Here is a 13,955-nt window from a genome sequence, read left to right on the forward strand (position 1 = left end):
TTGTGTTAAAGGGTAATGCATATATAGATGCTTGTGCGCGTAATGCTCTGTGTGAGGCATCTTAATGTGTTAGCATGAACATGATACAAATACAGAAATGCAAACTAGGAAAGAAGAGTAACAGTAATATGGCGGCATTTTGAATATTGGGGCGGCATGATTCACATCATCAATTTGAAAGCTTCACCTAGTACAGAAATGGCTAGAAACACGGTATGAAAAATTTATCATTTAAGTGTATATTAAGTTCTTACTATGGTAGCATCATTTTTTTAAAAAATAAATCCTGGATTAATAAGAGAGTACAAAATGTGATAGAGAGGCGAGAAATTCACCAATAGCTACGTCTGGTTAAAGTAAATCGACAGTTTTAGGTCCCAATTTGAAAACAAAAATGGCGTCAATTCGCACAAAATTTGTAGCATAACCGCCGGGTAACGTCAGAACACCCAGATACTGACTCTGCACTGCCTCGGTCACAACTCACAAGCGATGATCGAAGCCATCGACGATCGATCACTTGGCGAAGAGCTCGTCCATGTCCTCGAGGCTCCGGCCCCTCGTCTCCGGCATCCGGGCGTACACGAACGCGCACGCGGCGGCGGCCACCCCGGCGTAGAGGAAGAAGCACCCGGGCATGGTGATCGCGTCCGCGAGCGAGATGAACGTCATGCTCACCAGCGCGCACGTCAGCCGGTTCACCGCCATGCCCAGGCTCGCGCCCTGCGCCCGCAGCCGCAGCGGCATGACCTCGGCGCTGTACGTGCCCGCCAGCGGCCCAAGCCCGACCGAGAACGCCGCCATGAAGGCCAGCACCGACGCGACGGTGGCCGCCACGCTCGCGGGCAACGACGACGCGCCGGCGCTGATGAGCGCCGCCCCCAGCGACGCCATCGACGCGGCCACCCCCGCCGTGCTGGCGAGGAGGAGCGGCCGCCGGCCGAGGCGGTCGGAGAAGAGCGCGGCCACCAGGACGAAGCACATCTTGACGACCCCGACGCCCACGGTGGCGCCGAGCACGGCCTTGTTCGACGACATGCCGGCCTTCCGGAACACCAGCGGGCTGTAGAGCACGATGGCGTCGATGCCGGAGGCCTGCTGGAAGAAGTGCACCCCGACCACGCAGATGAGGATCCGGCGCACGCTCGCCGACGGCCGGACGAGCAGCTCCTTCCAGACGCTGCTGCCGCCCCCGCCGTCGTCGCTGGCCTGTGGCTCCCTGACGACGACGGCCTGCTGCTTGATCTCCTCGAGGCGGAGGTCGGCCTCGGCGGGGGTGTCCGAGGTGCGCACGAGCACCGCGCGCGCCTCGGCGTGGCGCCCGCGCATCACGAGCCACCGCGGCGACTCCGGCATGGCGAGCACGCCGGCGGCCAGCAGCACCGGCGGGAGCACGCCGGCGGCGTACATGACGCGCCAGCCGAGGTGCACCGGCAAGCCGGCGAAAGCGTAGTTGGACACGTAGCTGAGGAGCAAGCCGAAGCTGATGAACATCTGCAGGAGCACGCCAACCATGTTAAACTGATAAGCTAAGCTCAAAAATCAACAGGCAAGGACGTCCGGACTTCAGAGTTGAGACATACGTCAAGGAACGACGACAGGAAGCCGCGCATGGACGCCGGCGAGATCTCGGCGTTGTAGACGGAGGTGACGACGATGGAGAAGCCGGATCCGACGCTGGTGACGCAGCGCGCGAGCATGAGCGCGGGGAAGCTGCCGCCGAGCGCCATGGCGAGCGCGCCGGCCATGAGGGAGACATTGGCGAGCACGAGCGTGCCGCGGCGGCCGAGGGCGTCGGCCGCCCAGCCGGCGGCGAGGATGGAGGCGAGCATGAACACGTTGATGGAGCCCGCGAGCACCTCGATCTGCGCGTCGGAGAGGTCGAGGTCCTCCCGGATGAACAGCTGCGCGCCGCTCATCAGCGCCAGGTCTGCAAGGTGGCACATGAACACGGATCGATCGAGCAAGGTGGCCCATGAACATCCATGCACGTTTGCATAGTAGATGAGGTTGTAGAGTAGAATCACTTACTGTATCCCATGAGGATGGTGGTCATGGAGGCGAGCGTGGCGCAGGAGAAGGCGTACATGTTCCGGCGCGGCGGCTTGTCGCCGGCGGCCTTTGCCGGCGAGGCGAGCAGCGGCACGGCCGCGGCATCATCGGCGTGCGCCATGGTTTCCCCACCGCCGCGGGCCGGCAAGGCCGTGGCCGTCTATATATCTTGAAGCAGCAGATTGCTGGATGCTTGCAAAGTTGTGATCTGTTGGTGCGATGGAAATGTACATTGTGTTGCTTTTAAAGGCTTCTCAGGCAGAACGTTTGTTGAATTGTGATCCAAATCCCGTTCGAGGTGGCTAGGTTGGGAGTGTAGCGGAGGCCCGTCGCAGGTACGGTATATGATATAAATACCGTGATTAGAGTTTTGGGTAGATTATTATCTTGTAAGCCGCCGCCATTAGTGCGACGTTCCTGTAAAATACTCCAGAAATAGTGAAGTCATGACTGGCTGGTGCCCGTCGTTTTTCCCTTCGTCTTGAAGGATTTTCTACGTAAAATTTGCGTGTTGTGTTCTGCGTTATTGGTTGATCGTCTTCGTTATTCGCCTTGTTTTCTTAACAAGGTTCACAACCAGCGATCTAGCAGTTAAGTCGTCTTCTACCTTGTGCATAAACAGAAGGTAGAAATAGCCTGTAAAAAGTAAAGATACAATGGACATTGATCTGTACAAGTATGCTGCATGGATACTTTGACAGATCGAAGCTGACGAGTCATGATTGATGCCGAGAGAGAGATCTGGCCGCACATGCTTATTAGGCGGGCACACCGCAGAAGGCGACGAGCAGATCAGCCTGTCAAAATCTCAGCGTTAGTGAGACGCCTCGCTAGACTGATGGGATCGATCTTTTGTTTCCTGTGTACTATCTACGTCTAGTCTAGCTCGTGGAAGCGACAAGCGATTGCTACCTAACACGAGTGCCTAGATGCTTGGGTTCTCGATCGTAGGATTCGATTCGAAGCACACAACATAGGCCGGCGGCTGAATGAAATAGCCCATGTTCAGATGATCTGAACACTACGGAATTTAATTAGCAATGAGGTTCGATATTCAGCCGGCCAAATCATCGACTCAACTACTTCAGGAGGTTATAATAAGATTGTCAGAGAGTAAAACGGTAGCAGGATTCAGAGCCGCACGAGCTAGCACAAAACGCAAAAAGATCCAAGAGAAACGCAAGGCTACTTGGCAAAGGCCTAAGTACTCCCTCCGTACCAAATTATTAGTTATTTTAGCATTTCTAGTACATACATAGCAAAATTTTTATACATGGAGGGAGTGCTAATCCCTAAAAATTAATATAATATGAAGTCGCCTACCCAGTGTAGTCACCATTGTCGCTTTTCATGGCAAGCCGTATCTCCGCTTGCCATCGACAATTGCGGACAAGCCGCCACACAGCAGCAGTCGTCTTTGCCCACGGTCAGGCGTTGCTGCAGTCGGTTTGCAGCACATCGGTGCCCTTGCAAGTGGGCAGCACATCGGTGCGCGACAAGTGGATTTATTGGAAAGGGGAACATGTAACTATCGATAATCTAGCAGGCAAACTGAAAGAGTGAATTTTTAAGTGTGTGTGCCCTCCTCTCACTTGTCGAAGAGCACGCCCATGTCCTCCAGGCTCCGGCCCCTCGTCTCCGGCAGCCGCGCGTACACGAACACGAACGCCGCCGTCGTCACGCCGGCGTACAGGAAGAAGCACCCGGCCATGGAGATCCCGCCGGCGAGCGAGATGAACGTCATGCCCACCACCCCGCAGGTGAGCCGGTTCACCGCCACGCCGAGGCCCGAGCCCTGCGCGCGCAGCCGCAGCGGCAGGATCTCGGCGCTGTACGTGTTCACCACCGACCCGTACCCGACCGAGTACGTGGCCACGACGGCCAGCACCGACGCGAGGCACGCCGCCGCCGAGGCCGCGCCGCCGCCGCCGGCTGCGGCGGCTAGGCGGAGCGTCAGGGCGAGGGAGGCCGTGGTCACCGCGACGCCCGCGGTGCTGGCGAGGAGGAGCGGGCGCCGGCCGACGCGGTCGGTGAGGAGCATGCCCACCAGGATGAAGCACGTCTTGACCGCCCCGATGGCCACGGTGGCGCCGATGGCGGCGCTGTTCGACGCCACGCCGACCGCCTTGAACACCAGCGGGCTGTAGAGGAGGATGGCGTCGACGCCGGACGCCTGCACGAAAAACTGCAGCCCGAGGACGCACGTGAGGATCCGCCGCACGCTCGGCGACGGCCGGAGGAGCTCCGTCCAGACGCCGCCGCCGTGGCTGACAGCCTGCTGCGGAGCCTCAGCGTCAGCGACGGCTTGCTTGATCTCCGCGAGCCGGAGGTCCGCCTCGGCTGGGGTGTCCGAGGTGCGCACGAGCACCGCGCGCGCGTCGCCGTGGCGCCCCCGCATCGCCAGCCACCGCGGCGACTCCGGCATGAAGAACACGCCGGCGGCGATGAACACCGGCGGAATCACGCCCATTGCGAACATGACGCGCCACCCGAGGTGCACCGGCAGGCCGGCGAAGGCGTAGTTCGACACGTAGCTGAGCAGTATGCCGACGTTGATAAAAATCTGCACCAACGAATGAAATCGCCACCAGCAAGATCGGTGAAGCTGAACATTCAAATCACATCAACCGAGAAGAGGCCAAGACAAGCACATACGTCGACCAGCGACGACAGGACGCCGCGCGTGGACGCCGGCGAGATCTCGGCGTTGTAGACCGGCGCGACGACGCGGGCGAACCCGGCGCCGAGGCTGGTGACGAACCGCGCCGCCATGAGCGCGGGGTAGGTGCTGCCCAGCGACATGGCGAGCGCGCCGGCCATGAGGAAGGCGTTGGCGAGCACGAGGGTGCGCCGGCGGCCCAGCCGGTCGGCGACCCACCCGGCGCCGAGGATGGACGCGAGCATGAACACGTTCATGGACCCCGCCAGCACCTCGACCTCGGCGTCGCTGAGGCCCACGTCCTCCCGCATGAACAGCTGCGCGCCGCTCATCAGCGTCTGATCTGCATCCATGGCCTCAAGGTTTAAACCTCCACGGATGCCATGGCGCGCGGCGGCCGGAGCACACAGGACGTGAGAAGAGAACTAGGACAACGTACTGTAGCCATGGAGCATGGTGGTCATGGAGGCGAGCGTGGCGCAGAGGAACGCGAACCCGTTCCGGCGCGGCGCGGCGCCTGCTGCCGGCGAGGGGAGGAGCGGCGCCTCCGTGGCATCGGCGCGGCCGCCCGCCGGCTGAGCCATGACGACGACGGCCTGGGCTCCTGGTATCTCGCCGGTAGGGACGACATATATGTGTAGGCGTTGGACTGTTGGATGCTAGCTTATCGCTAGACGATCGGAGATCTGAAGTCGTTGGCTGCCATTACGGCTCGAAAGCGACCTGGAGAAAATATCCACGGCCACTGATCGGCGAGCAGGAGACAAGCAGGTGCGGTTTGGAGATGGACCAGTGCGCAGCTCGATGTTCAGCTAGCGTCAAGCGCATACACACGCTCTGCAATAGCTTGTGGGTGTTGGACAGCAGATGAGAATGATTCGATTCAGGTGGGGATTACTCCCTCCCGTTGCCAACTTTCATTGGTCATGGATTGGGTGCTTGGCATGCATCTTCTTGTGGATCAGGCGTCTTCGAGCGGGCTGGTTGCTTAGCGGTGGCGATATGTTGCCGGCCTCACCTTGGCGTACCGCAGCCGTTTTCTATGTCCGTGTCATTTGTTGTTTTCCTTCTTGTGGCTCCCTTTCTCCTTGTAGCTCATTTGTGAGAGTGCTGGTTGCTTGATCTTGTAAACTTTCTTTGAAGAGATGAAAATGGTGGTACCGTAAGAATTGCCACATTATATTAATGCTGAGATGGAGAAGAGAGAAGTGTGCGTCGGATGCACGAGGCGTGTGCTTTATTTAAATATATGTTGTTAGGCAGGACATCAATGATGTTGCACTAACATTAATTAGGCCAGCAACGGCCTTAATTACTAGATAGGCTCTGTTACAGAAAGAGACGGGACAAGGAAATGATGAGCACCAGCACGGCACATTACTCACTCGCGACTCTGACCCCCAAGACTCTTACATCATCAAGTCCGCTAGGTCCAATTATTTAAGTCCGCTCGTGCTCGCCAACGCCTTCCTCGTGGCCGGCGCGCTGGCCATGCCGTCTTCGGTTTCTGTTTGATGTGCTCGCGCGCCGTGCAGATCTCCATCAACGTCGGCCTCCTTCTCGGGTACCTGTCGAACTGCGCCTTAGCCGACCTGCCGGCGCGCCTCGGCTGGCGCGTCGTGTACGCCGCCGGCGTGCTGCCACCAGCGCTCATCGCTGCGGGGGTCGGGCTGCAGTTCTTCCAGGAAGCGTCGGGCATCGAGGGCCGACGCCATCGTGCTGTGCAACCCGCTGGTGTTTAAGCAGGCCGGCGTGTCGTCGAACAACGCCGTCCAGGGCGCCACCGCCGCCGTCGGGGCGGTCAAGACGCTCTCCATCCTCGTGGCCGCGTTCCTCTCCAGCCGCCCGCTCTTGCTGGCCAGCACGGCAGCCCCGGCGGCGTCGCGGTGACGACGGCCTCGCTGGCGGTGTCCCTCCCCTTCGGCGCCACGCCGGCATGCCTCGCGTCCGTGCTGGCCTTCATCGTGGCGTTCTCCGTCGGGCTCGGGCCGCGCGGAGGTCATGCCGTTGCGGCAGGGGTTTTCCGCAAAAATACGAATGCGTATTTTGCAGAAAAAATCCTAATTTGAATCGTGATTAATAGTTACGATCCGATTCGGAGGGTCATACCAAAAAACCGGGATGTGTATTCGTACAAAACCTCCTAATTTAGATCGCGATTACGATTTAGGGGGTTATTTGCAAAGTTGCATTTTGTAAAAGGCCCCCTCATTCGATTCTCCATGGCGGACTGAAGCAGAGGCCGCCGGCAAGCGGCGGCGGCGGACGGGATGGGGGAATTATGCAACGCCAGAGAATCTGAAGACTCGGAGGTGAAGGCGATGGGCGAGGAGACGGGCGCCGCTTCCGCCGGATCTCGAGGGTGCTCCACTCCCGCTTGGTTCCATGATCGGCGGCATCTTCCTGTGCGGAGCGAGGCCGCGGGGCGTCCGAGGATTGCGAGACCAGGTGGTTGGTTTCGGTTTACGGTAGGAAATTGCCGATGGGTTGCTGGGAACAGGATTGCTGGCGAGTTGCCGGATCAATGGATTTTGGCTTTCGTTAGTGCTGTATCAGTCTCAGTTCTTCTGCCATGTGTGTTTTTTAGTCAATTGCAGGATATGAAAAGCAAAGATGGGCCTGCACCTGTAGCTCGGTATCCAGATTTAGGGTGATTATTTTCTCAGCCTGATTTCACTGTTGGCTGTTGCTTCGCAAAGGGACTTTCTTCTTCTAGCATGCTGCAGAAGGAATCCTGAATCCTCCACAGCCTTCTTTGGCTGTACTGCAGATGACATAAGGTTCAGAAAACTGAAGCCTTTGTGGGTTCCTCTCATAATCTCATCCAATAACTAACTGAAATGGTTGGGAGACTAACTATTTTATGTTACGCATTCTGCTAGGAAGATGTTCTTTTTCCCTTCTACCTCATGTGGCAACTGAATGGAATCTACTGAAACATTTGCTGATTGTTTGGCATTCCATATGTAAAGTAGCCATCAGATTGACTATGGGTATTCGTATATGCTGAATGGTGGCTTTTGTATGGACAAACTACTTCAAGGCGCCTTGCTGACAGGAAGACTGCAAAGTTCCAGAAGAACATCACCAAGAGGGGTTCAGTGCCTGAAACTACTATCAAGAAGGGGAATGACTACCCTGTTGGACCTGTAGTGCTTGGCTGTTTCATCTTTGTCGTCATTAGATCATATATGCTTTCCAACCTTCCCTAAATCTTTCTTCCTGTTCAGATTGTTCTATGCTGGTGACATGTTGATTTAGAATGCACACTTCCATGCTGTTTTCGTCTAAAAATATTGATATGGTTCATCCATCGGTTTAACTTCTAACCTCCATGACCATAACTCTAGACTCTTCTGTGTTCATCCATAGTACATGTAAACATTCTAAGGATAGATTTTTTTTAAGTTCTCTTTCAATTCTTGTTAGTGGTTATGCTGCACTAGATATATGTTTTTGACACTACTCTTTAGCCATAGCTTATTACTGCTGTTGTTCTGTATGTTACTGTTACTCCTTTAGTATGCTCAACTTGACTAGTCATCTATTTTTTTCAATGTTAGAAATAAGAAGCATACCGCAAAAACTTTAACTTGATTGGTTTTGAAAATATGATAGGGACTTATTTGTCTAATCTAGTGTGTGAGGCACTTAGTACTTGCTGGCAGTAACTCATGAGAATGGAACTACACTGTTAAGACTATATGTAAAATGCCAAGCCACCTACTTGTAACTCGAACACTGAACATATACTAAGTGTAATGCCAAATTGTCAACCACCAACTCTAAAACAGCACATCTATCCCACAATTTTATCAATTTGCTGCTTTGTTGTGCCATTTCTGTGCTTACCCATCTGATGCCTACAGTTTGTTTACTGTTGGAAATGAACTAACATGCTTCGCTGCCTTTTCCTTTGCAGCGTTGATTCATATAATCAGGACGGCAGCCAGCGGCGGGATGGCGTAAGAATTGGACAGCAGCTAAATTGTCCAGTGTTGTCATTGTTCTCCTGTATGCATTTTGTCCCGTGAGTGTTGAGTCTGAAATTGGCGTCTGAAGAACTGCAGAATCATGTAGCTGAAAGTGTTTTTCTGAACCAGAATAGCTGAAAGTGTGTAATTTGATAGTACAATGTATTAATGTTTCATTCAGTCTCTTCAGGATCGTTTTTTCTTCCTGCATGATGCGTATATGCCATTGCGAATTTTGTTCAGCTGTTTTCTGTTGTGCCGGATTGAAGTTTCAGGCTTCCAGTGGCTGAAAGCCTGAAGCAAGAAATTGCCTTCTGCTCCTTTTTTTTTTCTTTTCCTGAATTTACAGGGCAAGTCGAGACTTGATTTTGCTTCTGATGATCTTATCAGAAAATTTTCCTAAAAGCCTGTGCGAGAACTTATTGCTGAACTACGTACGAGATTCAGGGGAATTTTCTGTTGGTTAGGAATTTCAGATGACAGAGGAATTATGCATACGCAGGAACTGGTGCAATGATAGGGGCAATCTGGTGGCCTCTAATCCGTCGTTCATTTCAGAACCTGGATCGTTCGATAGCCTGTCGCACAGCACATGGACAATGGTGGCGCCGGAGCCGACGGGCCGGCCAAGGTGATGGAGGAGCCCCCGCTGCCCGCATTTATTCCGGCCTGGGACGGCGGTAAAATCGTGGCCGGAGAGGGAAGGGAAATGGCGAAGCAACGTGGTCTCTAGGCGTGGCTCCACGGCCTGGCCGCTGCAACGCCGGCGGCCGAAGCCTTCGCCGCCGTCGCCGGTTCCGGTTCCGGCCAACACAGTTTGCAAAGCAGCCCTGAGGCCATGTTAGCGCGGTGAGGTCGTGGCTGGAGGGGAAAGGGAGGTCAAGTGATCTCTGCGTGTGGCGCGGCGGCCTGGCCGTGCGCGAGAGGACGTCCCTGGCTACAGGAACCAGCGGCCGGAGTCATCGTCGCCATCTCCGATTCCGGCCAGAACATTTTGCAAAAATAGCCCCACTTTAGGGGTTTATCTGAAAAAAATCTGGAAACGTATTTTCTGAAAGACCCCCTAAATTGGATCGCGATAGATTCAGGGGGTTATATGTAAAATTGGGGATGAATATTTTGCAGGTAACACCCTAATTTGCATCGCGATATTAATCGCGTTTACATACAAGTTCCTCATTTGGTTCCATGAGAATTCCATGGCTGATGGAAGCAGAGGAGGCCGGCACGCGGCGTCGGCGGCGGCGGACCGGACAAGGCCGGAGCATCTGAAGACTCGGAGACTCGATGGTGAACTCTATTGGCACGCATCGGCGGCGGCGGATCCGGGGCATGCTGGAGCATCTGAAGACTTCGGTTCCGTCAGCAACTCCCGCGCGCCCATCCCCGGCGGCCCCGGTTCGTGGACGAGGCTAGTAGAAAGGTTTGGCAGGGAGACGATGCGATTTGCGAGTCCGCGACGCAAATTTTGGGATCGATTTGAGGTGCAGACAGCCAAGGCTGACAAGTCGTCAGCGTTTCTGAAACTAGAGCTGTACCCAACTATTCCATCCAAGCTGCATATCCACTTCAACACCGATGAAAACAAAAGGGTTGGAATATTCAGATCAGGTAAAAGGACCGACCAACACTAAAATGCAAGCTCTGACAGATGCGCAATGGTAAACAAAAGCACAGCCAGTTCATGTACTGCGCTTCAAGGTGAATATTCAGATTGCACTCTACATGGCACTTCAAGGTGATATGGTAGAGCACTACAAGGTTACGTGGTAGTTATTCTGAACCCTGAAGACTTGATGTCTTGGTGAATATTCAGACTGCGACGCGAATGTTCAGAATTGGGTGTGAATATTCAGGCTCCTTGGTGATAGGACAGCTCAATGTTCTGGTACATATTCAGTCATTCAGATTGAGAGCTTGCTGAATGTTCAGTTCAGATCCTTTGTCTGTATGGACAGCACTGAAGAGAATGGGGTGTCTTGCTCCCTCTTCTTCTTCTTCTTCTTTTTTTTCATAAATCCTCGGTACTCTTGCAGCTGAGTTGATCGTTAGGTCGTCCTCTTATCTTGTAGTAGTATTTCTGTGGCATGCATGGTGATCACTTCAGCGGTTGCAGCCTTGATGACTGATCGTGGAGCCCAATCCAGGCCCTGAACCTGTAGAATCCTGTCGTTGCTGCTATTCCATTCTGTGGCATGCACAGGCTTCAGACTTGCAGGGGACTCGCGTTCCATTCCGTCAGTTGTTGTTGGATTCTCACAATTTGGAACAGATGTCGAACCTGACTGAATTCAGGATAAGCATTTCTTGGGCCGAACAGAGGAAAACCAGGTTCCTTTTGGACCGAAAGTCGCTGCCCAAGGCGTGCTAGTCCACAAGGAATTGTTGGGCCTGTAATTTCGGTCCGAGCTTGGGTCAGCCAGCCATTGGCTGGACCGGGCCGACCACTAAATTTACACCCAACAGGAGACTTTTCGGGCCAGGGATCAGGTTAGGGCCGGTTTTGTTTCATTGCTACTTCCACCGTCATTCGTTTTAACTTTTCTAATACATAACTTTTTATTATTTTCTATTATATATCTAGACATACTGTAAATCTTCATGCATAGTAAAATATATATTTAGAAAAATTTAAATAAATTATAATCTAGATAGGAGGTAGTAGCATTCTTGTCGAGGGTATGGACGAGTTTTTTATTTTTCTTTATTTCCCCCAAATATTTGGAGAAATATTTCCAATAAATTCTTCGCTTAATTTCTACAATTTTTTTTGAAAATTTCTATATAGCTTCTTTGGAAAATTTTATTTGGTAAATTTTTTCATATGTTTACTGACTTTTATTGGTGAATGCTTTTTAAGACCTTATAATAATGTACGTTGGTCCCCAACCAAATTCCATAATTTTGTGAGAAGATTGCATATTATTATAAAAGTTCACAATCATTTGAATTTTTCCTTCCCATTTTTCACGTTCTTTAAATATATAGCTCGAAGATGTTTAAGTGCTTAATTGAGATGCTAACCACTTAAGAGAGATACAAATCACACACTTGCACATTGTCCTCTTGTAGTTTCTGCACCAGTTGGAAGTTCTCAGTATCTTCCGACAGGGGGTCTTCGGGTAGGCTAATTTGTCTGGGTCGGAAGTTCCAACTAGGGGTCCGAAATTCCGACAATCACATATCCTGCACACTAATAGCTCATTTTAGGGCTCGGGTATTTATACTCCCTCGGCCCCTCTTCACCTGTTGCTGTCTCTCCCGTGAAGAACACCTCCAAGAGCTTCCAATACTCCTTCCCAATCCCTCCAAGAGCTAATATTTGAGTTGATTTGAGCTAGAACTTGGGTGAGAGTAAGATTGAGGTGTGAGACTTGGGGATTTGAGTGTGAGGTCATCCACATTCATCTCAAGAGCACTTGAAGTATCTTCATCCGTTGATTCGCGTTTGTTACTCTTGAAACTTGCTTCTAGATGGTTCAACGTCGTCCGGTTGAGCGTCCTCTTGTGTGTGTGTCCCGGGAAGTTTGTATTACCCATCCTTTATGGATTTTATAGTAAGTGACTCAATCCTCTTTTGTGATTGATTGAGGGAGGAAAAGGGCTAAGGTAAGACCCGGCTCTTTGTGAGCTCCTCAACGGAGACGTAGCTTCCTTGGTGAAGTGAAATTCGGTGAAAAAATCTTTTATCTCTTGTGCTTATTGCATTTATTTAGTTCTTATTGACCTAGAGCTTGTTTTGTGCTGACCTACGTTCTCGTGCTGTTGTCCTTACAAAGATCACTTGCAGAAGTCTTCTAACATCATTGCTCAACTTTTGATTCAAATAGGTTCTGCAGTTTGAAGTTTAATTTTGAATTTCGTATAAGAACTTTTCTATTGTTGGAAGTTTCGATCCTGTGTCGGAAGTCCTGATCCGTGAAAAGTTTGCTACACAGTATTGGAAGTTTCGATAGATTTAATCGCTGCGAGAATTTTTTAGAAATTTTCAGATACGCCTATTCACACCATCTCTCTAGGCGTCACTGGATCCTTTCAATCCTAAAGTTTAGGGAGGTAAAAAGGATTTTTTTTCAGACTAGAGGTCAGCTTAGGGCTGTTTTTTTTTTCACCGCTAGCATTCTTGTCGAGGGCATGGACAATTTTTTTATTTTTCTTGATTTCCCCCAAATATTTTGGGAAAACATTTCCCATACCTCCTTCGCATTAATTTTCTACAAACAAATATTTTTTTCAAAATTTCTGTGTAGCTTCTTTGGAAAAGTTTGTTTGGTAAACTATTTTATATGTTTACTGACTTTTATCAGTGAATGTGTTTTAGGACCTTATCGGCGGCATAGCTGGCGTGCTCCCGCTGCAGCCGGGACGTCGTCTTCGTTACCGTACGTAGTGGTTCCTCCAATGGCAGTAGAAGGCGAGCCGTACCTTCATTTGGATGAATGCTGAAACAGCAAAGAGTGACATGTGATGAAAACATGCAAAAACAACTTTTAGTAATCAGCTCAAGACAAGTATGCAGACACATGAGGAATTGAAACCTGCCGTGCAGACAATGCTCACTTGTTTAAGACTAACGAATACAAAGTTGATCAGGGATCGGAATAAAGTCTAAAACCTTTGAAGAAGAGGCGCTGAAGATTAGGTAAAGAGTAGGTCTAGTGCCGCTCCAGCCGCGCGCTGCGGCCGCCACCACAGCGCCTCCGCCGCGTGCAGGCACGCCCACGCGGCCGCGGCGAGGACGATCCCCTGCCACGACCACGATGGTGGCCACCACATGACGGGTGATCGGAGGCGTGTGCTGGCGGTACGCAGGGGTACGGTGTGCTCCAGACGGTGGCACGGTGACGACGACGAGGAGAATGTCCGAGGCAGGAGGGTCGCAAGCTAAGAGCATGTGGCCCCACCGTACGTCGTATCCATCCTCATATATATATATACACACACATATACGTGAGGGCCGCAAGAACTGTCCAACTCCGTCAATCACTACAACATATTGATCCACATCCATATATCATAGGCATACTGGTATAATGTATATATAGGCGCATAGCATGTATACTAGAAATACAACTTCGTCGTTTTAGTTTTTTCTAGATACGTAATTTTCCCTATATATCTAGATATACTGACATAATGTATATATAGGTGCATAGCATATACTATGTATCTAGAAAAATTAAAACGACCTGTAATACTGCACCCTCTCCTTCGTCTCGGATGAGCTTCCACAACACGCAGCAGAGCCGAGCTAGTGGCATCCGTGTCAG

The 13,955-nt window shown here is 51.9% G+C and overlaps 2 protein-coding genes and 1 long non-coding RNA gene across 3 annotated transcripts; 1 reads left to right on the top strand and 2 right to left on the bottom strand.

The window, feature by feature from the left end:
- Positions 1-216: 216 nt before the first annotated feature.
- On the bottom strand, positions 217-2,310 carry LOC112903098 (polyol transporter 5-like). Its single transcript, XM_025972312.1, has 3 exons — positions 2,032-2,310; positions 1,584-1,930; positions 217-1,494 (listed from the first exon to the last, which is right to left on the bottom strand). The coding sequence occupies exons 1-3, from the start codon at positions 2,171-2,173 to the stop codon at positions 517-519; spliced, it is 1,467 nt and encodes a 488-aa protein (XP_025828097.1). The 5' UTR covers positions 2,174-2,310; the 3' UTR covers positions 217-516.
- Positions 2,311-3,222: 912 nt separating this feature from the next.
- Positions 3,223-5,350, bottom strand: LOC112902393 (polyol transporter 5-like). The gene is made up of 3 exons (XM_025971448.1): positions 5,151-5,350; positions 4,708-5,054; positions 3,223-4,615 (listed from the first exon to the last, which is right to left on the bottom strand). The coding sequence occupies exons 1-3, from the start codon at positions 5,293-5,295 to the stop codon at positions 3,641-3,643; spliced, it is 1,467 nt and encodes a 488-aa protein (XP_025827233.1). The 5' UTR covers positions 5,296-5,350; the 3' UTR covers positions 3,223-3,640.
- A 729-nt stretch (positions 5,351-6,079) lies between these two features.
- Positions 6,080-8,895, top strand: LOC112902396. The gene is made up of 2 exons (XR_003230573.1): positions 6,080-7,491; positions 7,594-8,895. It is a non-coding gene; the product is annotated as an uncharacterized LOC112902396 (long non-coding RNA).
- The last annotated feature ends 5,060 nt before the right edge of the window (positions 8,896-13,955 follow it).

The sequence above is a fragment of the Panicum hallii genome, chromosome 8, assembly GCF_002211085.1.
Source record: "Panicum hallii strain FIL2 chromosome 8, PHallii_v3.1, whole genome shotgun sequence".
Classification (NCBI taxonomy): domain Eukaryota; kingdom Viridiplantae; phylum Streptophyta; class Magnoliopsida; order Poales; family Poaceae; genus Panicum; species Panicum hallii.